The following is a 27,708-nucleotide window of genomic DNA, read 5'->3' as shown; positions in this document are numbered from 1 at the left end:
CTAACCGCCGCGGCTCCAGCGCTACAGCGCGGAACGCAGAATAAACACAGAACCCCGCTTCTGGGGAAAGGCAAACACGCGCACGGCGGAATGCGTACAGGTGCGCAGGTGAGCGAACAGGTGTGTACAGGTGCGCAGGGGAGCGAACGCCGCGAGCTGCTCCACCTTCTGAACATATTTATGGGTTTTGTTTTTTTTTTTTTTAAACTTGCTCAGCAAATATTTTTTTTTTTTTTTACCAAGGGTGGGATTGCGAAGGCTGCATCCATACGTTACACAGGGCCACGCGTTACACACGTTTTCAGCCCGATTCCTTACGGAGGCTGTTCAGATGATAGCGGCGCGGCAAAGACAGCGGGAGCAGGCAATCTATGACCTCATGGTTACACGAGCTGCTCCCTGAACAGCACGCCAAACCGGCACCTTGATTACTGGCAAACAAGAGGCTTCGTGCTCCTTATTTTCCAACACGTGTCATTTACCGTCTCACCGTAGGCATGGCGACGGGCCGGGCCCGACTCATCGGGGAGCAGCCGTTGCCGGGTGAGAGGTGGCGAGGGCCCTGGGGGAGCGCTGGGGACACAGAGGCAGGACAGATCACTGTTTATGAGGGTGCTGTTCTCTGTTCGCCCCCCTCCCCCCGCACCCCCGTTCCTGTGCCGTGGCTTGGAGGGGGGGGTCACCCCGGTACAACTGTATTGATTGGGGCCCACAAATTTAGGCTGCAGCCCAATAAAACCTTTATTAAATTTTTTATTAAAATGAATATTACCGCATAGCTCACTCCATATACTTTTACTGTAGGCCACACTCAGCACTGCGTACCAAAAGCAAAAGGAGGCTGTGACCCTGCTGGTGCACTGGTCAGTGATGTAACCGTGCTTGTCAGCTTGGACAGGCAATGCACAAAGCGAACCCGACAAGACCAAGACCTGAACAGCAGTGTCCAAGTTGACAGTGCCAACAGGACTACACACAAAAACAGTCTGGCTGGATTTCCCCCTCTTGCACGTTCTCTTCTTCGTGCAGGCCTGACCAGATCTCTGAAAGCAAACCGCTGGCAAAGTGCTTGCCGTGCACAAACCAAAAACACAGCACATACGAGGCTGAAATACAAAAGTTTGATCTGTCCAACTGTATACTTCTATTTTTTTTTAACATGTAAACTAAACTACCATGGGTGTTTTTTTATGGAGTTGTGATGGATCCTGTAAGGGGGGGGGGGTCAAGACGATTCCAAGGGCCCTGACTGACAGGGGGCCCTCAAAAAATATTAGAACACTGGATTGTCTGGGGTGTGCTGGGGCCCAATGTGAGATCTTTTCATGGGGCCCAAAATCCCTGGTGGTACCCCTGGATGGCCAGCCCCATGGTGAACTGACCTGGTCCTACGCTAGCCCTCTCCGCTGGACAATGCCCGCTGGATTTTGGGACCGGCAGCCCCTGCCCCCCGCAGCACTCTGGCCCCACTTCCTGCCCCAGCGCCAGACCCGCGTCTCCTGCACCACTCTCAACCACTCCATTCCCGCTCATAGGGGGATTGAAATAATAAAAACTGTTCATGCTGAATGAGAAAGGGCTGTCATAAATTACTACACTTTTATAAAGCAGCGTAGCTCCATTACAACAGAGTACAGCCCCCCCCCCCTCCTCCCCCTACCCTTCCCCTCCCTTCCCCTCCCCTCCGTCCCTCTCCTTCATCAATATTGTCCCCTCCCTCTTCATCATACCACTCTTCCTATTCTTAGTGCTGGGAAAGGAAAACATAAAAACGATAGAAAGGGGTGCAATCTGTCAGCCCTGTAATATAAGATAAAAGTCTTTAAAAGCCAAAGGTCTCCATAGACAAATTCTTTATAAAGCTGGAGTCTTTAAGGCTGGTTCCACAGGATTAGCAATATAAAGGAACTATATATTATTCTCAGAAGAGCTTAGCGAGCAGAAACCGGGGCCCTGAACATAAGTCAATTTATATTAGAATTTCCATACATGCATTTTCTTGTTACCGTCAGTATGCAAAAATGGTGCTTACTAACAAATAATGCATAATGCACTGCAGCCAGAGCATCAATAACTGCATTTGAGCTTTAAAGGAAAATGGTGAAAGGGGGGGGGGGGGGGGTGGGGGGATATGGGGGTGGTGGGTGGGGGGGGGCATAAAGATGGGCCGTATAAAATATACAACACATTAAACACGAAAACGTCAAAAATATAAAGCTGGCGCTCGGCTGGAGAGACAGCCCTCCATTTATCTCTGAGCCGGAGTGGCGCACAAAAGGAAATAAATAAATGGCGCGCTGTCCGCTCCCGCGTCTCACTCAGTAACAAAGTCGGGTTCCCCCCCGTTCCAAAAGAGCCCTCTTCCCCCGAGCCTCCGCAGGGGAGGGATGAGAGGATGAGAGGATGAGAGGATGAGGGAGTGAGGGAGGAAAGAGGGAGAGAGTGAGGGAGAAAGGAGGAGGAAGTGAGGGAGACAGTCAGTGATGAAAGTGAGGGAGAGAAGGGGGAGAAAGTCAGGGATGAAAGAGGGGGGTGAAAGGATGAGGAGTGAGGGAGAAAGGATGAGAGAGTGAGGGAGAAAGGGAGACAGTGAGTCAGATAGGGGGAGACAGTGAGGGAGAAAGGATGAGAGAGTGAGGGAGAAAGGGGGAAAAAGTGAGGGATAAAGGATGAGAGTGAGGAAGAAAGGAGGGGAAAGGAGGACAAAGGATGAGAGAGTGAGGCAGAAAGGATGAAAGAGTGAGGGAAAAAGGGGGAGGTAGTGAGGGAAAGAGGGGAAAGTGGTGTCATTTCCCTGTCGAAAGATAAGAGCACTTGTGTGACAAACACTTCACCTCACTGTTCAAGAGAAGACATGGATCAAAAAAATAATAAATTAGTATTTTTTTGGTAAATTTTGAGGTTCACCCTCAACGTTAATGTACGTGGCCACATGTTAGCCAGCTACTGCTCTGGAAGAGGAATAAAGTTTGACACTGAGGCAGAAAAAGTCACACAACACAAACAATATGTGATTTCTAGCAATTTACGGGCACTTGGGGGATTGACTGGGTGTGCACGTTTGGGTGTAAGTGCAAGCATGTGGGCGTGTGCCAATGTACATGTACTGAACATCCCAGGCCTTTTATACAGGGTCTACTGGAGGTAATTTATGTGGCAGGGTACTCTGTTACAGAGTGACTGCGTAAGACTTTGAGAGGTTGATGGCATTCGGACCACGGCCAAACGACAATTCCAGCCTTTCCTGGTGGACTGGACGACGTGGCTGAACCCTTCAGAACCACCAGAAGGTGGCGCTAGCCCCAGAGACACACGTGGGTCAAAGTGTCAAACCGAATCAGCGAGCAAGCCTACGTCTGTCGGCAGGTCAAAGCACTGCAGGGAGCATTAGCATCGCAGCTAGAGAACTGGTGCCAGGTGGGGTGCTGGCACTGCCCCCTCGAGCGAGGTGCTTAGCTGAACTGCTTCAGTAAAAAAAAAAAAAACTAAAAAAACATCCAGCTGTATAAACGGATCGCGTGTAAAAGAAAGGAAGTCGCTCTGATTGGTAAATGCGTTTAAATTGTAAAATGCAACAAGAAACCCAGCTGAGCCACAGAGATGTTTTCTGTATGTCGTTTTATCGTTGCGAACGGATCTCGAATGCCCATGAAACCGCTGCCCACACAGCGCTGGGTAATACCCAACCCTCTGCCCACTCACCGCTGGGTAATACCCAGCCCTGCGCCCACAGCGGGTGCAGCGCCCACACCCGCGCCCCGCGGAGAGGAGAGGAGAGAAACTGCGCTCTGAGGAGAGGAAAGGAGAAGAGAGAACAGGAACTGCGCTCTGAGGAGAGGAGAGGAGAGGAACTGCACTCTGAGGAGAGGAGAGGAGAGGAACTGCGCTCTGAGGAGAGGAGAGGAACTGCGCTCTGAGGAGAGGAGAGGAACTGCACTCTGAGGAGAGGAGAGGAGAGGAGAGGAACTGCGCTCTGAGGAAAGGAGAGGAGAGGAGAGGAACCACACTCCATGCTCCAAGGAGAGGAGAGGAGAGGAGAGGAGAGGAGGAGAGGAGAGGCACTGCTCTCCACGCATTCGCTCCCACAGGCCTGACATTCAAGATCTCTCAATTATGTATGAGCGCCAGGCAATATCCCTCACCAGCCAGCCCCACACGAGATGCCTGGTCTTCCGCACACAAACACACCAGCCCCTCTCCAAAAAAAAACCCCCCATCCAATTAAAACAAATTAACAAATCCGAGTCTGTAGCAGTGACGAACTAAGATGCGGTGGTGTTTTTTTTTTGTTTTTTTTTTCGGCTGCCAAAATTTTAAGTGCTTGAGTGGAGCACGCCCATGGGGTGTGACATCACCGTGGGCAACACACCCATCGAAAAGGGGATGAACAGCCAATCACAGAACCTGGATATAAGCATCAAAGGGTGAATGCAGAGCAGTCTCAGCCAGTCCACACTGATCCTGAAGATCACAGACACCCACGTAGCCAGGGACCCTCCACCAATTCATGAGCAAGTGAAGTCCAGGCCTTGTATTTTGTATGATATTACATTACATTACAGGCATTTAGCAGACGCTCTTATCCAGAGCGACTTACACAACTTTTTTACATAGCATTTTACATTGTATCCATTTATACAGCTGGATATATACTGAAGCAATTTCGGTTAAGTACCTTGCTCAAGGGTACAACGGCAGTGTCCTACCCGGGAATCGAACCAGCGACCTTTCGGTTACAAGCCCAGTTCCTTACCCACTGTGCTACACTCCGTCCGATATTCAGCCTCAGCAAATGTAGAGCCAAAAATGAGAAGCCACTGTTATTAAAGGGTACTCAGACAAAGAGGGGGGGGGAAAGGGCATCCCACCTTCCACAGGTTGCAGAAACCTCGCTACATCGGGCACTAGTAGACACCTTTCAGCAGGTTAGGCCACCCAGGCATCGGCGCTGAAGACACGCTGCGTCGAACCCGTGCGCACGCAGCTCGCGGATGAGCGGGTCGGTTTCACGGACGTCGCCGGAAAGCGGAGTTTCCCCATCTCCGCGTTTTTGCATTTTTCAACGTGAGACGCGCAGGCCTACATCCGCGCTTCGCTTTTTTATGCGCGGTCGCCGCGAGAAAGCTGAGCGCGGCGAGAGAGAGAACACCCCGAACGCCATGTTTACCTCCTGCACAACATGCCGCCATTAAAAAGACATGAGCGCGCCCATCTATTATTTCAGCCTCCAAACGGCAAAAAATCCACACAGTGCGCCGAGTATTCCGTCTGCCTTAAAAAAAATAAATTAAAAATAAGCACTTTAGCATTTCCCTCTTGTTGCTCCTTTGCCTTTTCTTTTTTTTTTTTATCTGACGAGGAGAACGGTCTGAACGCGTTTGCTTTGCGTCCGAAGAGCATCCTGGGGAGACGTGACGGGCTCCTTTAAATAGAAATAAGTAAATTAATTAAAACTTTTCAATTAGGTTTTTAAAGCATCTTTTCTGTTAATTCAAATGATTTTGGCACTTTTCCGGGGGAGGGGGGAGCGCATTTAATATTTAAAACGACTCTCGCTCTTTCCAGAGCCTCGTTCCCTCTCACGGTCTCTCTCCCAGGTGGCCGTCCCCACCCTCAAATGCACTAATTTGCCACCCTAGTCATGTCACATATGATTTTGGTGCAAAGTCAGTAATTATACGCAGCATCAATCCGATGTGGAAAAACACTTAAAAATTTAGTAACAGGAGACAAATGGAAAAATGCATGCTGAAACAAGGAAAAGCGTCGAGTACATTCATCACTTTTAATAAATAATGGATGACTTTCCTCCCAGACACACAACTCCCCCGTTCTCTGCCCAAACTTGCACGTTTGCGTCGTTCTCGACGCTTGTATTTTCAGAGATTTTTTTGAAAAGTAGACTGTTTTGTTTTTATAGTTGCACAACGGCTCACTGAAATCTGACATTTTTTTATATATTCACTGCATGGAAAAACAGAGCTACTTTCTCAATGCAAGTATCGCTCCGGGGTCACGTGTGATGTCTGCATATGGAACAAGCTCCATATGAACACATGCACCCTAGGCAGTTTTACATTTACACCTCACTTGAAAACACAATGTTATTTAGCCAATTAATGTATTTTTAGGGGGGATTATCATTAACTTGCATAAGTAAATAAAGCCTTCAACACATACAAACACTCCTTCTCTCACACACACAAAAACACACGCAGACAGACACACACGCACACGCACGCATGCAAAAACTTCTGTCAGTTGTAGATGAGTGACACTAGCTGCGTGCAAACACACACACACACACACACACACACCAGATTTTAATTACCACATTTCCTACCAAATAGACAAAAGCTTCCACTGAAGCTCAGAGGTGGTCGTTATTTTTTTTGCTGTATTTAAAGTTCCTGTCAGGGGCATAAGGAGTTCCTCCTGTGCACTGCTGCCTTAGACAGGTCATTCCTGGCCTCACTCCCAGCACTGAGCACCGTCCCTTTTACTTTACAGTACTCCTCAAGGCTCCTGTTACACTATAATTACCCCTATAATTCATTATGAGCAGTAAAAAAAATTATTGACCCTGTGTAAACCGCTATTTACCATGTTTAATTTGTTAATGAATTACTTTTTAATTACCTCCCTTCATATGAGACAAAGATCAAAAAATATCCACTCTGTTTTGTTTTTTTTAAATCTGAAATATTGACACTTAATGTTTCACAAGTGCATATAATGCATTAAACTGTACTACATTAGTGAGGACAATGAGCAGAAACTTTATAAAAAATACTCAAGTGAAAAAGAAAAAAAAAAAACGCGGGATGTATTAATTTAATGGTCTGTTTTGCCTCAGGGCTTGTTCCGGAAAAAAATGAAAAACGGCCCCCCTTCTCTCCCCCCCCCCCCCCCCCCCCCCCCCCGACTGCATTTTGCACGGCTTCGGTTATGCATTCAACACTCTAATTGAATTTCGGTGTTAAGTTTCACCAAGTCTTTATTACAGCGACTTGATGTAAATTGTATGTGATCTACCTGGGGACCGTCACCCATTAAGTCGTTTAATTGTGACATGTTCCCTTCTCTACTCGCCTCGCGCTTCAACCTTTTTTTCCTCGTTCATCTAATTTGCTATATACTCCTTTCACCACTGCTGGTTTACATGGACTCAGCAAACTGGCACACAGCGACCGTGTTTTAGCATCTTCTTGGTGTTAAACACCAGCTATTTATAGAGGGAGGGGCAGCACCGGCATATTTGTCATTTGTATTGGCCACCTAATTCTGCGTCTGTGACCTGTAATTAACTGCTCTAATTCTATGTTATTCTGTCACCACTTGAAGGCCTGTCTACCTCCCTAGAACAGTAAATATTTCTGATTTCATCTGTAGGTTTGTACACAAACCTGTATGTAAAAAAAAAAAAAGGTTTCTTCTCTTTACAGACTTTTAAAACCCTGCGTATGACGGAGAGAGAGAGAGAGGGGGAGAATGAGAGAGAGAGACAGAGAGAAGGAGGGATGCTGAAGGTCTCTAACCCTTCTCTGTCTCCACCTAGTGCCCAGTACAGTCCCACACTACAGCGTCCACGTGTTCAGCCAATCTGCAGCTGAAGGGAGAAAAAGGGTCTTTTTAAAACATTCTGCTGCCTGCATAGCTTCATCTGGACCTACACACAACATAAACTTAAATGTGAGCCTCACAAAAGAGGGAAATGAGGACTATGACCCAAAAACGCTGTACCTGAGGCTCACAACAAAGTGAGGAATTGTTTTTGACAGACAGCTGGAACCTTTGCGGAGTTCAGTTCAGCGTTCAAGTTTAAAACCTCAAAAATATCCATCGCACATTTTTTTTGAAGAGAGGAGAAACTCGGCAATGACCACACAAGTGCTCCACAACCACACTCCCTGCAGTGCATCTGCTGAGCAGCTCCACACACACACAAGTCTTTTTGTCTCTCTGGCGTAAATCACTGTTCCTGAACCCTAACAGAGCCTCAGCTGACCTTTCGACAGTAGTCCTGTCACGGACCCATCCGATATCGACCAATCACCAAACTCTATATTCACACATCCACCGCTGAAGTTTAGCATGCCTTTCAGCTCTGATACCAGACAAAAAAAACATTTAAAACAAACACATAACATTTAGGATGCAAGTAGGCTAACTCCCAGGTTTTTCCAATAAATTTAACAACAGAGCTTCTCTCTATGGCTTTCATAATACATGCAGGTAACATGACGTTAAACTGCCAAATTATATTCCGGTATACTAATTCTGACTAATTTATATATGTCCCTATCAATCAAGAAAAGTTTGTTCTGCGGCACTCCCTTCACAATCCTATCGTTTTACCGATCTCGATAGATGAATCGGCCACCGGGTGCTCATTCTCCAAAAGGAAAACACACTCAGTTTTCACATGAGCACACGCACCACTGAGAAGGAAACACTGTTTACATCTACATCACGATCCACAAGCAAAAGCAGACGATTACAGACGACAACGGGGTTTTCGCAACTGCCAACAAAGGCCGCCGAGCCTTTTGAACTTGGAACGCGATAGCCTATAGTCTACAGCTTCGTGTTTTCGTCTGCCCTGCGAAGTATTTCAATAGCAGGCCCTCAAGGTGGGTAGCAACAGGATGATGCTAAGGAACAGGAATGCATTTCGTCGAGGGAATTCAAAATAAACCTTCAAATGGATCATTAGTATTGTCTGTGTATATACACAAATGCACAGGGGCTGAATTTAAGAGATAATAGAAGAAGGGGGGAAAAGGCCTGACCCACAGTTTCCTTTGTTGTTTGGGCAGGAAAGGGAAGGTTACAGTAAAGTGGGGAGAGAGTAAATAGTCCCGCCATTACCACGGCAACGGCAGAAACACCGCTCCTCGAAACAAAAGACGAAAAGACAATAAATCCAGAGATTGTCAATTTTGTTTAGTTTTCAGAGTGTTTTTGAGGGAAATTCGGTTTCAAAACAAGAGGTACGTACACTTTTCCATGGAAATGGGGGGGAGGGGGAATCTGATGTTCTACTTTTTTTTGTTCTTTTTTTAACAGGCCATTTAAAGCTTGTGCACTTTCCTGGCAGCTCTGTACTGATCTGTAATGGATATATATACAGTGACATATTTGCCATTGTGTCAAGCAAACCGTTCCACTGCTGTAAACTTGTTTTCATGCCCCTCATCAAAAGGACACAGCCTCAAAGTAAGGGACATCCTAAAAGGAAAACCTGTGACCCATAAAGGCTTCTAAATCACAATGCCCCCAGGCACAGGCCACCCTGTTCACACAAAATTGAGATGTATTACATGGAAATAATGAGTGCCCTCCTGGAAAACTCCAGCTTAAACCAGCTTAAACTGGTCACGCTGGTTAGATCTGCATTTCTCTGACACTTTTAGCTGGTCAACCAGCTGTTCACCAGCTGACCAGCCTACAGTCAGCTAAGTCCACCGGTTTGACCACAAGCTATCTCTACCAGCTTAACCAGCTTTGTCCAGCCAGACACCAGCTTTGATCAGCTACAATATGACCAGCTAGAAATGTCAAAAGCACAGCTCAAACCATCTTAAACTCGAACCATCTAAATCTGTTTCACGCAGTGTGTGGTAAATGGGTAGAATAGCCTGCCAGGTCACATAGCAGAGGCAGAAACTCCGGGGATTTTCAAGACCAGGCTTGATACGGCTTTAGATACTATCTAGCCTGTAGGTAATCAGAGCACTCGGTACAATTTAGTCAGGAAAGTGGCAAGCATTGTTGGGCTGAATGGCCTGTTCTCATCATATATCTTCTGTTATGTTATGTTAAACCAGCTCAAAGTCCCAGCTGATCTTAGCTGGACTATGACCAGCAGGGTACCATCTTGGAAGTCTTAAACTGTCACCTTTCATTCATTTGATGGTCAAACACTGGCATAACAGGTACGTGTCTTACTTTACTCTCCAACACTGCCACCTTTAAATACAGCACCTCTAACATTCACCTCCTCTTTATCCATGAATGCAAACTCAAACACGTTACGAGGACAAATGAAGAAAGATGGAACGACAAACAGATTTTTCTGTAAGGAAAAGGGTGGAAATGACACAGCAGGTACAGAGACTCAGCGCCCATGCCAGTCAATCCGTCTAAAAAGTAACCACAGAAGGCCTTAACTGGTGTCTATCACGGAGTCATCTCCACATCGCCCAGCGTAGATACCTGCTAGCACCGACCGTGAGGAGAAAAAAAAGAGTCTTATCACGCTAATACAAAAGCAAACGCGCGAGTCTTCGCAGCGACTCTTCTCCGCGATCGGCGCCGCGGCGGCAGGAGCAGCGGGCCGACCGCTTGGCAGTTGGGAAGCTGAGTGACATGATTATTCAGAAGTAGTGTTTTATCTTGGCGGTTCTCGCTGCTTTGTTTGCGTTTCTCCGAAGCCGGGGGATGAAAAAGAGCAGGCTTCGCAGCCCGGCTCTGATTAAGATCTAATTGTTAACATTCAACGCGCCTTATTATCAGCCTCGTGGCTGCCTTACGCCGAGCAGTTAGGGCTTTGTTAGTGTTGGCAGAGAACTGCGAGAGACTAATGCCGCTACCAGCGCATTACAGAAGTACTAGTTAGCGCTCCGGTGGCATAAGGAGCCCCACTTGACAGCAACAACAACAACAACAACAACAACAGCAGCAGCAACGTCAACGGCAAACACGACTTGATGGCGAGCGTTTATTATCTGGTTTAATTGCTCGTCATCTGAAAGATCTGACAGTTGCAGTTAATGAGAGAGAGAGAGAGAGAGAGAGAGAGGGAGGGAGAGAGAGAGAGAGAAAGAGTATGCTGCTGGCAGTTGGCTTCATCACAAGGGGTTGTGGGGTGAGGGAGAGGAGGGGGAGGGAATGGGGGGGGGGGGTGTGACTGAGGACTGAAAGCACTCCAGGCCAACAGAAGCTACAGACATAAAGCGTATAATAAAAAGAGATCCCAGGGCTTTATTTTTAAAGGGCTCTCCAGGCATCTTGTTAACCTGGATGTCATTAACCCGCGCGGGGAGGTGAGAGCGGGCCTCGCCGAGCGTTTCGGCGGGAAAAGCGGAGGAGACAGGATATCGCTCGCGTCGCTCAGCGCCTCCCCCCCCCCCCCCCCCCCCCCGCCCGGGTGACTCATCTGGGCGGCAGGCCGCGGAGGGGGGACCAGGCAGAGGGGGACCACCCTGCCTCCGGGGCTGTCGCGCACACGCACACGCACGGCATAGGGTTCAGCTCACGTGCATCTGAGCCATGTGCGCCACAGCAGCCCGATGCTAGCGTCCAAGCTACTTCCCTTCCTTTAAACATGGGGCGGGGGGGGTTTGGAGGGGGGGTTTGCTACTGGCCCGGAAGAAGAATACAATGCACACGATACCCCTGTCGTTCAATGACCGTCCACAGTCGAGTCTGACCACTTCAATCAGCAACAGTGGAGACCCGTGATTGTGAGCTGCCAGTCTATTTTGATTGCTGGTCCGTGGCTTCTTTCCATGGATCTTGGATCCTGACTGACTCTTTTAGTGCTCTTTTTTTTTTTTGTCAGCATTCGGTTTCTTCCCCCAGACTATGGCTAAAATCGTAAAAATGGATTGACATTTGTGCTGATGCTTAGTCTCAAAGCCAAGGCCTGTCAGGAAGGAGCTGACGGGAACCAGTATCGATGAGGAAGATGGCGACAAGGATGAAATGACCAGAACTATGATGTCATTCAAAGTTTCCACATCTTGAAATATTTTCAAGGCTCCACAAGCAAGAAATCATCTCGGAACACTCAAGAAAAAAAAAAGAAGTCCCTGTCAAGGAAGAATTCATCAATTGTACATCTTCCATGCCAAGTACATCTACTAAAAGCAGGGATTTCCTGGCGATGCAACTGTGGAAAAGCAGCCATTATGAACCTGATCTTGAACATGCCAGTGTGACGCCCCACAGAGGGAGACGCGGCAGTTTCGGGTGTGCACTGTTGGTTGCCGCATGAAGAGAGAGGAGAGAGAGCACCCATACTAACACAAAATGAAATAAACAAACATCTTCATCCATCCCCGTCACAGATTCCGGGCGAAAACAATGAACTGAAACAACCGACTAAAATAATACTAAAACCCAGCGGCTGCTTTTCAGCAGGCCGCTCGTAGCCGGCCAACTTTTCAGGTGACCGGTTTCTTTCTTCGTCTTGCGTACAGACGAAACTCAAAACAGACGCTCTCTCGTGTGTGCTCCCGGTCTCGGCCCCCGAACTGCGGAGAGAAACACACCTTTAAGCACCTGGGCTGATTGGTTAACGCAACCAAGGCGCGTGTGCTCTCTCCACCAGCCGGCGTTGCCGCGACCAATCCGGTTCACCGGCAAACCGAATTCTACAAACTGTTTTTTTTTTCCTGCAGGAGACACAGGTTGCCAAAAGAAAGCAAGAGGAGGAGGGCATGGGGACAGCACTCCCTTCCTCACCCCCTCCCCAAATGCGCACCATTCATAAAATTCCCACTCCGGTCCCGGGGCATCTCTTAAGCGTGGCACAGCTCCCGATCCCAACCGCTCCATCCCTCCAGTCACGGCACGCACGGGAACAATTAGGACAGGCGAGCTTGGCCGGTGTCCCTAGCAACCAAGCTGCATCTGTTTTTGTTTACCTTCACGCTCGCCCCTCCATGATGCCACGAGCGCATCTGCTACCGTGCGACGTAGCCGTGGTTACACGCGTGGTTGACCCGCGATTCCGTAATTACCCCGAGAGCGAGATGCAGAGACAGAGCAGAACCTCTACGCCTATGCAGGGCGCACAGCTTCCACCTACAACTCACCACCACCCCTCCCCCCCCGCAAAACAAATAAATAAACAAACAAACGCTGCTCTGGAGCTCAGACAGACCTGGGGAAAAACCACTAGGTGGTGGTTTGGGGGGGGGGGGGTCGGGTTTGTTTGAACACGGCTGTACGGAAGACATCCACAGCGCACACGCCAGCTTGCGCCCGCACCATTTCGTGCTGCGAGAGGCACATGCTGTTTAAAAGTGCACCGGAAAAGAGCGCCCATTTGGGGGGAAAAAGGCAGCGTTCTAGAACTCCACTGCTTTCAGTTACCAGCGGTGATTGTGACATCAGCATTAGAACGTTCAGTTAAGTGAGACTATCCTCTCAAGACTCAAACTCTGGCAAATCATCCATGCCTGCCACCCAGATAGTTATCACAAAGACAGTGCAGGCTATACGCACAAGCGACAACATGTCGCCACCGATCGGCACAGTACTCAATTACAGCACAGCGACTGGGAGTGGGTGATGAAGAGCCATTCCAAACAGGGAGACTTGATTAACACCACAATAGACTGTTTCCTGGCTAGGCCACTGGAACAGCAGACCACCCCCAATTGATTGGCAGACTGATTGATTTAGGGAGGCCAGACACCGGCTTCCTTAAATCGAATCGCATTATTCTGAATCGCATCATTTCCGTTTCCCACCTCAGAGAGCGACGTCTGAAAAAGGCTACTGAGCGTCATCCGGGCCTGACAAGGTTGTTAAATTGACCCCGCAAAAACCCTTTGAGGCAGTTGTACATGAGCGTTTTGCTCGATCGCATCACCGTCCCTCTGCCACCGTTTGTATACATTCAATGGACTTCGCCAACTCTTCATCAACATCGAAACCACGTTGGATTTTCCTCACAAATCACAAGAACATCCGTCACAAGCACGTGTTTTGTGATCGTACACCGTAAAGGATTAAACGTACCCACGCCAAGAACGCTGTGATGTCAGGAGGAAGTAGACAGGTGACTGCACACCGATAGCTGTTCATCGCTGATGCATTACGCACGGAAGCCAATCCTCCAGCAACTGGTGCCTTACCCTCAGAACTGCTGCCCACAAGCACAGCGACAGAACACAGTGTGTTACAGACACAATATCTACCCCCACGTGCCGAGGAAAGATTCAATCAGCCACCTACGCAATACGCTTCCCAGCGCCGTGGATCAGGAGAAGGCTTTAGGCCGGGAACGTCTCCAAAGGAGACTGACTTGAACCATGATACCGTGCTTTTAGAAACAATTCGCATCATCTTTTGCTTACTTTTTTTTTTTTTACGCCCACAACTTAACTACTGACGATCTAACTCGGAAATAAATAACTCGGCCATTTTAGGTGCAACTGTCCCAAGAGACAAAGCAGTACCGAGCTACGGCACCACAAAGACCCCCCCCCCCCCCCCCCCCCCAAGTCATCTGTCGCTATCAGAGACGATAAGCAGCGCTCTATTTACATAGGTGATAACAATTATCTTTCTCCGGTGACAATCATTAGAGACAACAGTTGTGTGGGAGCGACGCCATGAGTGGCGCATGTATGGATCGCTTCACGGGAAGCCGGGGAGAGGTGGGGGGGGGGGGGGGGTGCAAGGCTGGGGCCGTCTTCAGCATCCAGCAGATGTGCGGCCCATATGCTTCGAATGAATTTAAAACAGAGCAACAAGAACGGGAAAAAAAAAAAAGAAAAAAGCATGAAAGGAATTTTTTTTTTTTTTTTACTTAGTAAAAAAAAAAAAAAAAAATGACAGTTGTCATATAATATAATGGCTTAGAGAGAGCCACATGAATGAAAGGGGGCGAGCAGGAGAGTGGGAGTATTTCCTCCGCACAAGTTCACACTCCAGATACCGCACACGCGCTCGGGGATGTTTAGGATTTCTGTCGCCCTCAGATTTCTGCCTTGCATCTTGCAACGGAATGCGTTTAACTCTGCAACCTCACTTCAAGACACCGTGAGTTACAAAGGAAGCACTAACGGTCAGAAAGATAGCATTTAAGAGCTTGACAAAATTCAAGGTGTGAGTACATATTTCACCTACTCAAAAAAAGCACAACTTTAAGCATAAATTTCCTTTTGACCAATTATACTAATAATCAGTATATTGTGTAGCAAACACAAAATAATTTCACATAATGCCTGGCTCTGAGGCACACTTTCTCATCTTGTCTAGAGTATTGTCAGGGCCCTGTGGCTAAAGCTGGTTTGATTTGGTTCAGGATAAAAAGATTTTAAGCAAGTGCTGTCACTGCAATAATCCGTTTTTTTTTCCCTTAGCAAATTTCATAACTACAATTACATAGAAAGGGGGGAAAAAAGTCACTAGATTAACTTGTGAGGGCCGAAAGAACCCAGTCTCCAATTATTATCACATAAAACAGAAACTATAAACCCGCCTTTTTTGAGTAGTAGGCTATCCTTTCAATTTAACGAATATCTGCATCAAAACAGCCTGCCCTTTCAATGATCTAATTGAATTTAGTCAAGCATGGAAAATTGCGCTGGAGTGGAAAATTAGCCATCGCCTACTTTGAACACGGACACGCGGAGGTTAGGATTGTTTTTAACAAGCCTCCCTATTCGGCGCTGTGATACATGCCTGCCACATGACCAGTCCCATTTCCTGTGCTGATTGTTTTGCCGTGGCTATAGGCCACCTATCAAAGGATTGCGCCAAAAAAAAAAAAAAGACAGATTAATATTAATCTTTTGTTTTATTCTGTCACATCTTGGAGGTTATTGTTTACGCAACACATCCAACCACCTTGTCTGTGAAACAAAATAAACACCAACATACGGTGGGAAAACATAAGAGCTTCCGCTTTGCTTTTCTTCGGACGAAACAAGACAATGAGTGCAATTAATACTTATTTTAAAAATTTAGGGCTGATGGGAAGTGAGTATTGTAATATAGATATGATAAAGAAAATGAACCATTCTGGATAAACGTGTTTTATTTTTGTTGTTGGTTTATTCTTTTTTTTTTTTTTTTTGCAAAATAAAGACTGGAAACAATTGCACGACTGAAATTCAAACAACTCACGGTTTAATACAAATATGTGAAAACTGTTGTTAGTCTCTGGAAGTTAACACTATAATGCGCATGTTACCCAGCTAAAATTAGACGAAATACTTCCTTAAAAGTGTTATCTCCTAACGTACATCCCCGACACCCATTTTCAAATATATACACAAAGACACTAAGGGTTCGAAATAACTGGCCCTCTTGCTATCAGACGCAGGCAGGTTAAAAATCAACTCCTTGGAAAAATGTGCATGACAGAATCACAAAACTACGCTACCTGAGCCAGCGTTCATTAACAAACAAAAGACTTCCAAACAACAGTTTCCTTTGGTCTGTTATGTAGATGTTTCAGATAAAATTGTTTACCTTCCCGGGGGCAATCTCAACTTCTAAACTGAAGACTGAGAAAACGTAAGATGCAGCGCCCTCGTTCGTCCGACAGTTACAGTGCAACACGTTCGTTCACTTTAAAAAGAATAAAATAACTGGTTATTTTTTCGGTAACCAATTAGTAAGTTCGCGGGTGGATAATGTTAAATTGAAAATAAATCTTATTTTTAATTACGTGCCAAAGTACCTTGAGCTTCATATTCTGTTCTTTACACGTCAGTCATTTATTAACGCTATCATTACCTTTCAGTAGTAGGTCATTTAACAGTAGGCTGGATGTGTTGGGTTTAGGAATGGGATAATAAATATATACATTTATAGTAGGCCTAATAATAATTATAGTTGCTCATATGTAAGGAATCAAAGCAGGACATAAGTCCTCGATTAAATTTATCTGCATATTAAATGTCATAATAAATGTGACATTTTAACATATTTTATTTACTTTTACATTTGAGACTATATAATTATTAACTAAGGTTTTCTACAAGCATGAGGAACAGAAGAACAATTCCAAAATAAGAGATTTATTTCTGATATATATCATTTAAAACTGGACACACTTTATCATCTATTTTAAATAACATTAAAGCTTTGACCAGCATTGTGTAAGTTACGACTTTTCATCTTTCTTGAGCAGTTTATACAAAACATTACTTTGGAGGACAAAAGTAGGGAGTGAACAATTAAGAAAGAATGGTTTAATCTGCATAATGTGACATAGATTTATTATGCTTCAGCACAGTTGCCAGTTGCCTCTCTGGAACTGAAGTGAAGTTAGAGTAATTTCTGCCATCCTGTTAGCACAACAGGTCAGGTCATTAGCAAGGATTTGTAAATCATGTTATGACAGCCTCTGTCCTTGCGGTTTGCACAGAGTTGGTAGCCACAGTATTAGACTGTCCAGCAAGTACTGCGCTCCGCGAGTGCAATTGGCTCCATAGATCTCACGGAAAAGCTGTCACGTTTTGTCCGCCGGGTTGCCGTACAGTCTGTCCTAAGTGTATGCTAAACGTTTTATGGTTCCATTCCTTTTTATGGCCCGTTTACTTCCAGGTCAGCACCAATAAACCGATGCATTACAGTGTGTTTGGGTGCCGTCCCGTTGACCTGTTGGCCGTGGACTTCCTGTGACAGCCTGCCCGGCGGGCGGGGCTCGCTCTCCGGCTGTCGCTGCCGTTTAGGCGCCGACGGGATCGACTCCGGCGTCTGAAACGCGCCCCTCCGCCCCCGGAGCGGTGCGTTCTGAAGCGCTCCTGTCTGCAGACGCAGCGGACTGCCAGGTATTTAGGGAACGGATGGCCCGGCCGTCCCAGGGTAATCTCTGCCCCGAGGCCGCGGGGAGCGGAGACGCGATGGCGGGCGTCTGCTCGCTGTCACCGTCGCCTCCCGCCACGGCGGCCACAGCCGCCCGCGCTCCTGGAGCAGAGGGGGCCGGGGGCGGGGGCGGGAGCGGCGCTGACGGAGTGGCATTAACCTCCCGCTCTGTTTCAGTCTGGGGGGGGGAGGTCGGCGGTGACACAGAGCTCTTTATTAGCCGCGGTTCTCCCACCCGCTGGCTGTGCTCCCCTGTGTGGTTGTGCTCCCCTGTGTGGTTGTACTCCCCTGTATGGTTGTGCTCCCCTGTGTGATTGTGCTCCCCTGTGTGGTTGTGCTCCCCTGTGTGGTTGTGCTCCCCTGTGTGGCTGTGCTCCTCTGTGTATCTGTGCTCCCCTGTGTGGCTGTGCTCCCCTGTGTGGCTGTGCTCCCCTGTGTGGTTGTGCTCCCCTGTGTGGTTGTGCTCCCCTGTGTGGCTGTGCTCCTCTGTGTGGCTGTGCTCCCCTGTGTGGCTGTGCATCTCTGTGTGGCTGTGCTCCTCTGTTTGGCTGTGTTCCCCTGTGTGATTGTGCTCCTCTGTGTGGCTGTGCTCCCCTGTGTGGTTGTGCTCTCCTGTGTGGCTGTGCTCCTCTGTGTGGTTGTGCTCCTCTGTTTGGCTGTGCTCCCCTGTGTGGTTGTGCTCCCTTGTGTAGCTGTGCTCTTCTGTGTGGTTGTGCTCCCCTGTGTGGTTGTGCTCCTCTGTGTAGCTGTGCTCCTCTGTTTGGCTGTGCTCCCCTGTGTGGTTGTGCTCCCTTGTGTAGCTGTGCTCTTCTGTGTGGTTGTGCTCTCCTGTGTGGTTGTACTCCCCTGTATGGTTGTGCTCCCCTGTGTGATTGTGCTCCCCTGTGTGGCTGTGCTCTCCTGTGTGGTTGTGCTCCTCTGGGTGTCTGTGCTCCTCTGTGTGGCTGTGCTCCCCTGTGTGGCTGTGCTCCCCTGTGTGGCTGTGCTCCCCTGTGTGGCTGTGCTCCCCTGTGTGGTCGTGCTCCCCTGTGTGGCTGTGCTCTCCTGTGTGGCTGTGCTCCTCTGTGTGGTTGTACTCCCCTGTGTGGTTGTGCTCCCCTGTGTGACTGTGCTCCTCTGTGTGGTTGTACTCCCCTGTATGGTTGTGCTCCCCTGTGTGACTGTGCTCCTCTATGTGGCTGTGCTCCCCTGTGTGGCTGTGCTCCCCTGTGTGGTTGTGCTCCCCTGTGTAGTTGTGCTCTTCTGTGTGGTTGTGCTCCCCTGTGTGGTTGTACTCCCCTGTATGGTTGTGCTCCCCTGTGTGGCTGTGCTCTCCTGTGTGGTTGTGTTCCTCTAAGGGGTAATCCCCAGTGGACTCAGAGTTGCTGAGAGACGTGGAGTTCTGTTCTTCAGCGGTGCCATTTTCCATTTTTTCCATGTGAGAGAACACAGAGTGCACAGAGAACGCACCGCCGCTCATCCATGACGTGCTCTCTGTGGGCCCGGCAGATAGGCTGTCTCCGTGGAGACCAGCAGAGGATTGCGGGGGATCTGAAGTCCCCTCTCGCCCAGGGCTCAAGGCCCCTGCTGCGCCAGGACGGTTTGCGGTAGGCTGCGCCCCTTCCTCAATCCAAAGAGACGCTGAATGAGGCTCAGTTACGGGACGTCCTGACTCCAGCCGTGAGGGAGGTCGAAGGTCAGGTCCTGCAGGAGTCACATGTGGCACTGTGGCCTGGGTGATGGCTGGGGGTGCTGAGCTAAGGATCGTGGGACTCACTGAGGTTACAGGGTGCACATTCCCCTGAGTAATTTTGGGAGCAACACCTGGCAGCACCTCTGTGGCCAGGGTGGGTATGGCTGTGACTCCAAAAGCCTGTCCAGGTGAAAGCAGCACTGAAGAAGAGGGCGTCTCCATGGTGACAGTCTCCGTAGGCAGTGTTTGGCTCGTAGGTGTCAGGTGAAGGGCAGGGTGTACAGTGCTGGGGACAGCTGGGGGGCTGGACCAGGCCTGAGGAGACTGCAGCACTGAGGAGGGCTCTTCCTGTGTCTGTGTCACCACTTGATACGGGCCTGCTGATGCTGAAACACTCCAGTTCATTACAACACTAAACTGTGCACTGCAGAGAGTAACACAACTGTGAAAAAACACTAACGGATGGAGAAACAGGAGGGAAGAATTCTGTAATGGTTCGCTTCTACCCAGAAGGGATGCTCTGGACCACATGCAATATAGAAGGACGGCTCCAAATATAGCCAAACACATTTTCACAGGCATGCATGAGCTTTGCACATGAGCAGAACATACACATCCACTTATTCATACATGCATGTACATATACAGTATATATACCACTGGCACAAGTTATGAAAACAAAGTTTGACGATTAATGCAATATTTTGCATGAATAAAAGTTTCAAAAGTTTTAAGAGTACTAAACTTCCTTTTTAAATACAGTGCTTCCATAATTTGTGCCAGTACTGTAATACACACACACACACACACACACCTTCCTGGACGCACTTACCTCCGCAGGGAAAGACGTTATCGATGCTCCAGTTCACCTTGTGAGGCGTCTCATTAAAGGTGAGCACCACGGACAGGCTAAAGAAAGGCTGCAGCAGGGCGCCTCCTGCTGGACCCGTGCAGTTCTGCGGGGGGAAAAGCAGGCAGATGGCACAATGGCGCTTGGGACGACGGCGGCCAGACCGCTACGAGAGCAGTTAGCGTCACGAGCGTCCGCGGTTAGCCTGCTTTGTGAGTCTGGCTCTCTGGCTCTGGGCTCACTGACCTTGGTCTGCAGGATGTGGGCGGTGGGCTCACTGACCTTGGTCTGCAGGATGTGGGCGGTGGGCTCACTGACCTAGGTCTGCAGGATGTGGGTGGTGGGCTCACTGACCTTGGTCTGCAGGATGTGGGCTCTGGGCTCACTGACCTTGGTCTGCAGGATGTGGGCGGTGGGCTCACTGACCTTGGTCTGCAGGATGTGGGCGGTGGGGACGGCGAGCCGGACGAAGTCCGCGCTCTCGGACGCGGAGAAGGAGCCGGCCCGGCTGACGGACACGTGGCTGAGGGACAGTGCCTCTCTCTCAGCGCCGCGCTTCGTCAGGCCCGCGCGCCGCTTGAAGATGAGCAGCACTGTCTCTCCTGACGGGGAGCTGGACACTGTAAACACAACCAGGGGGGCGGAGGGGCGCAGGTATGCCATCCCCAAAATTAGGGGTTGGCGGGCCATATCCCGTACCTACACAGAGCTGGGAAGTTGCCACTTTTTTCTGGTTTTCTACAGAAAAAACTTTTTTTGGAGGGGGGGGGGGGGGTAGGGAGGTACAAAGGGGTAAATACCACACAGTAAACCTATCCTGTGACAGTGACATCACAGCTGTAGACTTCCAACAGGGAGAGATGTACAGTTTGGGCACCTGCTGTAGATCAGCCACCCAAACGCAGTTTGCATGGCCTGCTGAACCTCTCTGGGTTCACAGGTCTGGTTCATAAGCACATAATGGCTGTTCACTGAGTCTGAGGCTCATTTGGCCACACACACACGGTGATGTCTCGGGTAAGACATTTCCCAGAGGATTTTAATTTGGCTGACTGCACAAACGAACCTCTGGGGCAGCTGGCTTCCATGCTGTATGCGTAGTTACCGCTGACCAGCTTGAGGGGCAGGAATTCCTCAGATTTTCCCATCACCTGTAACATGAAGTCCATTCAAAAACACAGAAACTCAATCACATGAAGACATCATATGGCTTAAAGTATGTAATATACAACATGCATGCACATTCATGTACAGTTGGGCCAGTCCCAAGTAAGTTCTTGGCAACAAAAAAAAAGATATTCCATATACTACAGAAAAATCCAAATTACTGTACGCGCAATCAGTTACAAAAAAATAGGTATGTAGCAAATAGGTCAATTGTATCCTTATAGGGTGGATATTTCTCTTTATAAATAACTGTCTAGTGCTTTCTGGTGTCACCCTTGATTGATGAGTGAATTTAGATGACTATGAGTAATACTTTCCAGTACAGATGCCAGGTCAGGAAATTGTATATGGACATCCATTTTTCATGACCGTCCTGATGCCGCTAGGGGGAGAAATACAGCGGCATATATTTTCACTTGCGATTTATTTTTACGCCACAAGATGGCATGATCTACTCACGCATGTGCAATTCCAGAATTTTCCATAGTGCGGAAATTTGAATGAAAATTCTTGAATGGGAATTGGGCGCGAAAATTTTAAATCTATCAAAAATACATAGTTATAGGTTTGTTGTCACAGACGAAGATATTATAATGCCAGGGAATTCTTTTTAACCACTCTTTTCATATTTCCTTTGAGTTTGTATTTTGAATTGTCTCAATTCAACTGTAAACAGTAAAAGCATCAATAAAAAAGAAAGGGAAAAACAAAAAAGTAATTCTATAACTATTTTCTCCGACCTGTTTTGTGCCACAAGTGATACAATATAATGTAAGTTCTCACTGTTCATAATAGAATTTGAGATGTGCCGCACCGTCTCTAAGGTCATAACGTCTCTCCTTCCTTGCACAGTGATGTCAGAGCCGTTGATTTCAGCACTCAGATTGACCAGGCTGGCATCCTCCAGGGCCACCACCAGCTTCCCTCTCAGGGCCAGAGACCACTGGAGCTGCACGGTACACAATATAATTACAATGCAATCAGATACAAATCATCTAGCTAAAACTCACGTGTCATTCTAACATGATGCACAAACAAACACACATACTCACTCACACACACAAACATGCATGCATGAATATACACACCTATGGACACAGCTATATTAAGCTGGAGCGTCAGTAAGACAACAAGCTGAAGGATCTGAACCAAATCCCAGCTGGGGCACTTCACTAAGGTGCTTGAATTCCAGCAGAATTAATACATGATTTGTTAAGTTTAGTTAAGTTAATGAAATACATTTTTAAAATAATTTTTCAATCAGTGAATTAACTCCTCGAATTAATTCACATATCATTCACACAAATTTACCTTGTTGTTCCAGCTATCTAGTGGAATTTGCCTGGTTACCTGTGGAAAATATATATATTTACATTACAATATCCAACAGTTTCTCATGTATTGCGTCTTTATCAAAGCAGCAAATGATAGGTTTGGTCTAACCTGTATGAAGTTGGGGTCGCAGTAAATGTGTTCACCACTAGTAGGCGGAATAACCTCTGGACATTTCATGACAAAGCTGCTGGTTCGGCCTCCAAACCTATTGATTCGCTTCGACAAATTCAGCACTATTACATAGTTGCCATGCTGAGAAAAAAATCCAAGAGGAAGTGTCCTGTGATTAACTTACTGTACTTCACCATTGCACATTCACACTCTGTCCATACACAGATCACGTAAGTTCACAATCGAATATTAGGTTCAGCCAGAACAATCATTTGGACTCATTCAAGAATAAACAAATATACTAAAAAAGATAAATAAACAAAAAAAGCTAATTTTCTCTCAAAGTATTTTTGTCAGTTACACATTTTGCATTAGTTTTGTGGCCACTGAACTTTACATGCTTTGTAAAAAAAAAAAAAAAAAAGGACCCCTCGATGCTGTCTTTAATCATTCATGTTAAGGATATTTTAAGAATGCATTACAGTTTAAACATATCATTTTCTCTTATGTATAAAATACAATGGTTACAATATTACTTGTGCCATTGCACTGTGCCCTTGGTAAGTGCACTGCACACACAGCTTTGAAGCTATTGAAACTATGCAGTTAGAGAGAGCCATCTCACCTCCAGCTGGACAAAACAGCCGCTGTACATGACTCTGAAGACGTAGTTTCTCTCTGGATCTCTGTGCAGTGAGTATCCACAGATAGACAGCTGCAGGTTCAGGTGATCCAGGGACACCAGACTGACTAAGGAACATCAGAGAGAGAGAGAGAGAGAGACGAAACGTTTGGAAAACAGAGAACGACAGAACAAACGGGCCGGCTGTCGGTGATCAGACGGCAGTCCCCCAGGCGCTCCGCGTGTGCAGCGTTGTGTGTTTGTGAGGGACTGTTATTCAGCCGAACGGCTCACCTGGAATTCTCAGGGTTCCGGAAAGCCAGAGCCTCAGCCCTTCTATCCTCATTCTGTGGATCCAGAGTTCCATGTACTCAGAAAAGCACTCCACATCTCCCTCTGAGAGAGAAGTTGTGCCTCGGTCAGCAGCCACAGAAACCTCCACAAGTCTGACCATTCAGCCAACAAACTCCTTCCCTGCCTTCTTTTAAATGGTTTCTTCACTAAAATCTCAAACTTTACACACTATTTATTGTTGTACATTTTAGTGGTTGGTTATATTGAAAATCTAAGAAATTCTATGGAAGTCTATTTCATTTCAATAAGTATGCCATACTCTCTTCGTCTCCATGTGACACTCAATTAAATATAATTTTAAATTAATTTTATGTAATCAATGTATTATATTCCGGTTTAAGTGAACAAACCACTTTTTAAAGAATGACTAACTGAAAATATAGCAATGACATAGATGTAGTACCTTTTATATTTGGAGGCGAGTCACCTATCAGGTCTCTCTTCTTAACTGTCAGATAACGTGCGCTGATTGGAAACGCAAAGAGCCTACGGGAAACAGAGAAAGATATGCTGCTCACAGAGAAACAACCAAACAAAAACAGACAAAATATAAGCAGTGTACTCACTAGCTGAAGTTAAGCTTCAAAATCACTAGTTGAAGTTAGGCGTCAACGTCTACCAACACTCAAGATTATTCAAGATGAAGATTGGACACATTTCATCTCAAACATTAGCACTCCAATATTGGCATATATTACATTACATTACAGGCATTTAGCAGACGCTCTTATCCAGAGTGACTGACACAACTTTTTTACATAGCATTTTACATTGAATCCATTTATACAGCTGGATATATACTGAAGCAATTTCGGTTAAGTACCTTGCTCAAGGGTACAACGGCAGTGTCCTACCTGGGAATCGAACCTGTGATCTTTCGGTTACAAGTCTAGTTCCTTACCCACTGTGCTACACTCCGTCCTATATCACATAAGCAATACACATTTGTGTCTTGAAAATCCTGTCTGATGCAGAAGGGAACTTGTATTTACAGCCTCTGTCAGAATGAAGCGTTTGACCACAAGCATTTTTTTTTTAATGGGCATTAGTGTTGATTGAGTACAGTAACAGCCCCCTGAGAAGCAAGCTAATGCAAACGGAGTCAACAAAATGGCACCAAATGGCATCTGAAATAGACTGGAGAAGAATATACTTACATGAAAATTATGAAAATCGCTTTAGGATCCATCGTTCTCTTTGAGCATTGTGACAAGACCTGCGAGGAGCAGGGGGGAATTTAAAAGCATTTTCTGTCAGCTGTGTTTGTCTAAGAATATCACATATGACTGCAGGTGGAAGTGAGAACAGGACATTACATAGGCTCTTCAAAAAAGCTGTGAAAATCTACAAGAGGCGCAGAGGGGTGTGAAAACTCCCCTCCAAACTCTGATCACAATGTTAATGAGATTGTGAGAGTCAAGGTAGCAGCATCTATATCCATAATAATGACTAATTTTATTCAAAATGTAGGTCTGCTTCTTGTTAAAACAAAAACATGCAAAGATATTCATAGATTAAAAAATGCAACAAAGTTTCAGCTATAAAAATAATTGTTTTTTTTTTATGTAAGAAAAGGAAGAAGATTCCAGTAGTTTGCACAGGATGCATATTTCCTCAATCAGTCTCATTGGAAATTATTTTATCACAGACCTAGCCTCCAGGAACTTCTTTATTTATCAATTCACCCCATTTTTAATAGTTTAGAAATCTCTTCAGTTTCTGGAATTCAGAAATTTTTATTTTTATTTGCTTGCATATTTTTATTTTTTCCTGCTTTTCAATACTTAAGCATTTCTTATGTGAATGCTATATCTTATTTCCAAGGTATCCATTGTTTTCATATATATATATACTGTATAGTGTTGTTTTACTGGTATAGCTCAGGAGAGTAATTCTTGAAATCTCCTGGCTGCTGTAAAATGTTAAATATAAAAACACACACCCTGTTTTGGCGAGGTACAGACCAAAGGGCATGCAAGTTAAACTTATAAAGAATGGCCACACACCCTGTTCACTACAATAAGGTTTTATCACCAATGTTTCAGCAACAAGCTGCCTTTGTCAGGGCTGTTATAAAGTGTACTCTGCTTCCTACTCTTAAATAACCCTTGCTGTTATTGAACATTTCTTTTCATTTAAAATAATTTTGTCATTTCACAGACAATTTTATTACCTGCCATTTTGTCTAATGGAGAATTAATACTTCTTTAAAAAAAAGTAAATGTAGTTGTTGACATTGTGTAATGCATGACATTCAATCCCAAAAATAAGGGCCACTATGAGATCACCAGCAAAACAAAAGCTCCTGTCAATAAGATTCAATAGCAGAACATGTTAAGAACTCTACTCCCTTAGAGCATGCTAACTGTGCTAACTGTGAGAAGGCCCAGGAAGTCCAGCTCCACGGTTTCTGCCATACATTAAGACTGCAAGCACTACTCAACTCCAGGTCCAGCAGGCCACAGTGTCAGTAGGTATTAGCTCCAACCATGCTTTTGTTCAGGCATTAGTGATATCAGATGGTTTAGCCCATGGCTGGGAAAAGAAAAAAAGTAGCCTGCACTCAAAATAAAAAAGATACTTCAATATATCAAATATCTTGCAACAGCCCTTAATTGCAGCCTCAGCCGTTCTCAGTGTCCACGGCTGGAGCAAAAAACTGTAGACACTGCAGCTCGCAGGACCTGACGTTGAGTAGCCCGGCATTAGGGTGACCAAATATATTGGATTTCAAAAAAAGAGGACAGAGGCAGGCGGGCATTATGAACATAATACTAGGGCTATTTGCTTGTGTATATATGGTCTACAGAATTAGCAAAACCATACCAAACATGTTAATAAATTTAGAAATCCCACCTGCACAGATTGCTTTGGTACCCAAAAGAAAATTTTTTTTTTTTTTTTTCGGGGGGGGGGGGGATTGATGTGTGGTCAGCCTACCATACATCTATCTTTTATGAAATATCACCAAAGTCTCAGTACAGCTCCATAGGCCAGACCTGCTCAGCCCAGATGCTGGACAGCCACAGCCCAGACACAGCACAGGCTTTATAATGCACTAAATCACAAATCTCAAATAATCATTCTCCCAACTGGACCAGTTTACCTGTCCTCTTTTGTTGTGGTGAGGTTTGTGATTTAAAGAGAGCTGAAAGCCTGAGAACTAGCCAGTTCTACTAAACCACAAAAACTGGCCTCTGTCAGTCCTATATACATATACATCTGTCATGGTAAGTTAAGGGCTGAGCTCCATTCTCCCTTTTGAATTTATCTCCTCCACTTTCAGTGCCAAGACTGACATATGCCGCATTCCACAGTAACACAGTTACTAAGTACAGCTACAACTCATTTGTTCTGAGGTATTTAATGTAACCAGGTTGAGATACACTGTGTGAGCACTTGAGAGGTGCCTTTCAAACTAACCGCAACTAAAAGATACCAGTAACAATATGCGTTTTCAATACCAACATTTTGAAAAAGAAACAGGCCTTGATATATCTACATCGGAAATCACTGATCTACAGCCTTCGAATAAAACGGATACACTGTGGTACTATTTTAGTTTATATACTCTACACATTCACTATTCTTCATAAGAGCATTCTAACGCCATGGTTAACAGGGAAATGTGCCAAAAAACGCAATACAACACAATCGTACCTATTTATGAACGCACAATGACTGAAGGGGCATCACTTGTACATTTGCACAGGAGTGTGAAGCATTTCAAGCATATAATTCAACGGGTAGCAAATAGACAAATGCCGCTTTACTTCCATTGTTGGTAGCCTACTATGTGACCTCGCTCTTATATGCTCCATAATGTGCAATTGCTAAAGCTTCTGAATGCAGAAAGGAAGTAAATCGCCGCGCCTCCGCTTTGTAGCATACTGTTGTTGAGATGGGTCTGTAAAAAGGGACAATGAAATAAAAGTGGCCGCTGTGTGTATGCATTCTTCTAACCATGTTGATGCCAGTTTGCTTCGACTCGGGGAGCTAGGATAACTAATAAGATCTGAATGAGCTTTAATATGTTTT

General features: G+C 46.3%; 1 protein-coding gene across 1 annotated transcript; it reads right to left on the bottom strand.

Moving 5' to 3' along the window:
* c11h1orf127 (chromosome 11 C1orf127 homolog) lies at window positions 1-27,448 on the bottom strand. Its single transcript, XM_035382196.1, has 16 exons — window positions 27,331-27,448; window positions 24,828-24,886; window positions 24,074-24,156; window positions 23,611-23,712; window positions 23,320-23,444; window positions 22,692-22,835; window positions 22,560-22,598; window positions 22,063-22,197; window positions 21,148-21,232; window positions 20,508-20,701; window positions 20,064-20,187; window positions 18,667-19,617; window positions 17,511-17,661; window positions 3,703-3,788; window positions 491-573; window positions 1-21 (listed from the first exon to the last, which is right to left on the bottom strand). Exons 2-16 carry the CDS (start codon window positions 24,857-24,859, stop codon window positions 1-3), a joined length of 2,355 nt encoding a protein of 784 aa, XP_035238087.1. The 5' UTR covers window positions 24,860-24,886; window positions 27,331-27,448.
* Between the last annotated feature and the right edge of the window lie 260 nt (window positions 27,449-27,708).

Source organism: Anguilla anguilla, chromosome 11 (assembly GCF_013347855.1).
Source record: "Anguilla anguilla isolate fAngAng1 chromosome 11, fAngAng1.pri, whole genome shotgun sequence".
In the NCBI taxonomy this organism is placed as follows: Eukaryota; Metazoa; Chordata; class Actinopteri; order Anguilliformes; family Anguillidae; genus Anguilla; species Anguilla anguilla.
Note: the sequence above shows the minus strand (reverse complement) of the source record. Positions and strands in the feature narration are given on the sequence as shown.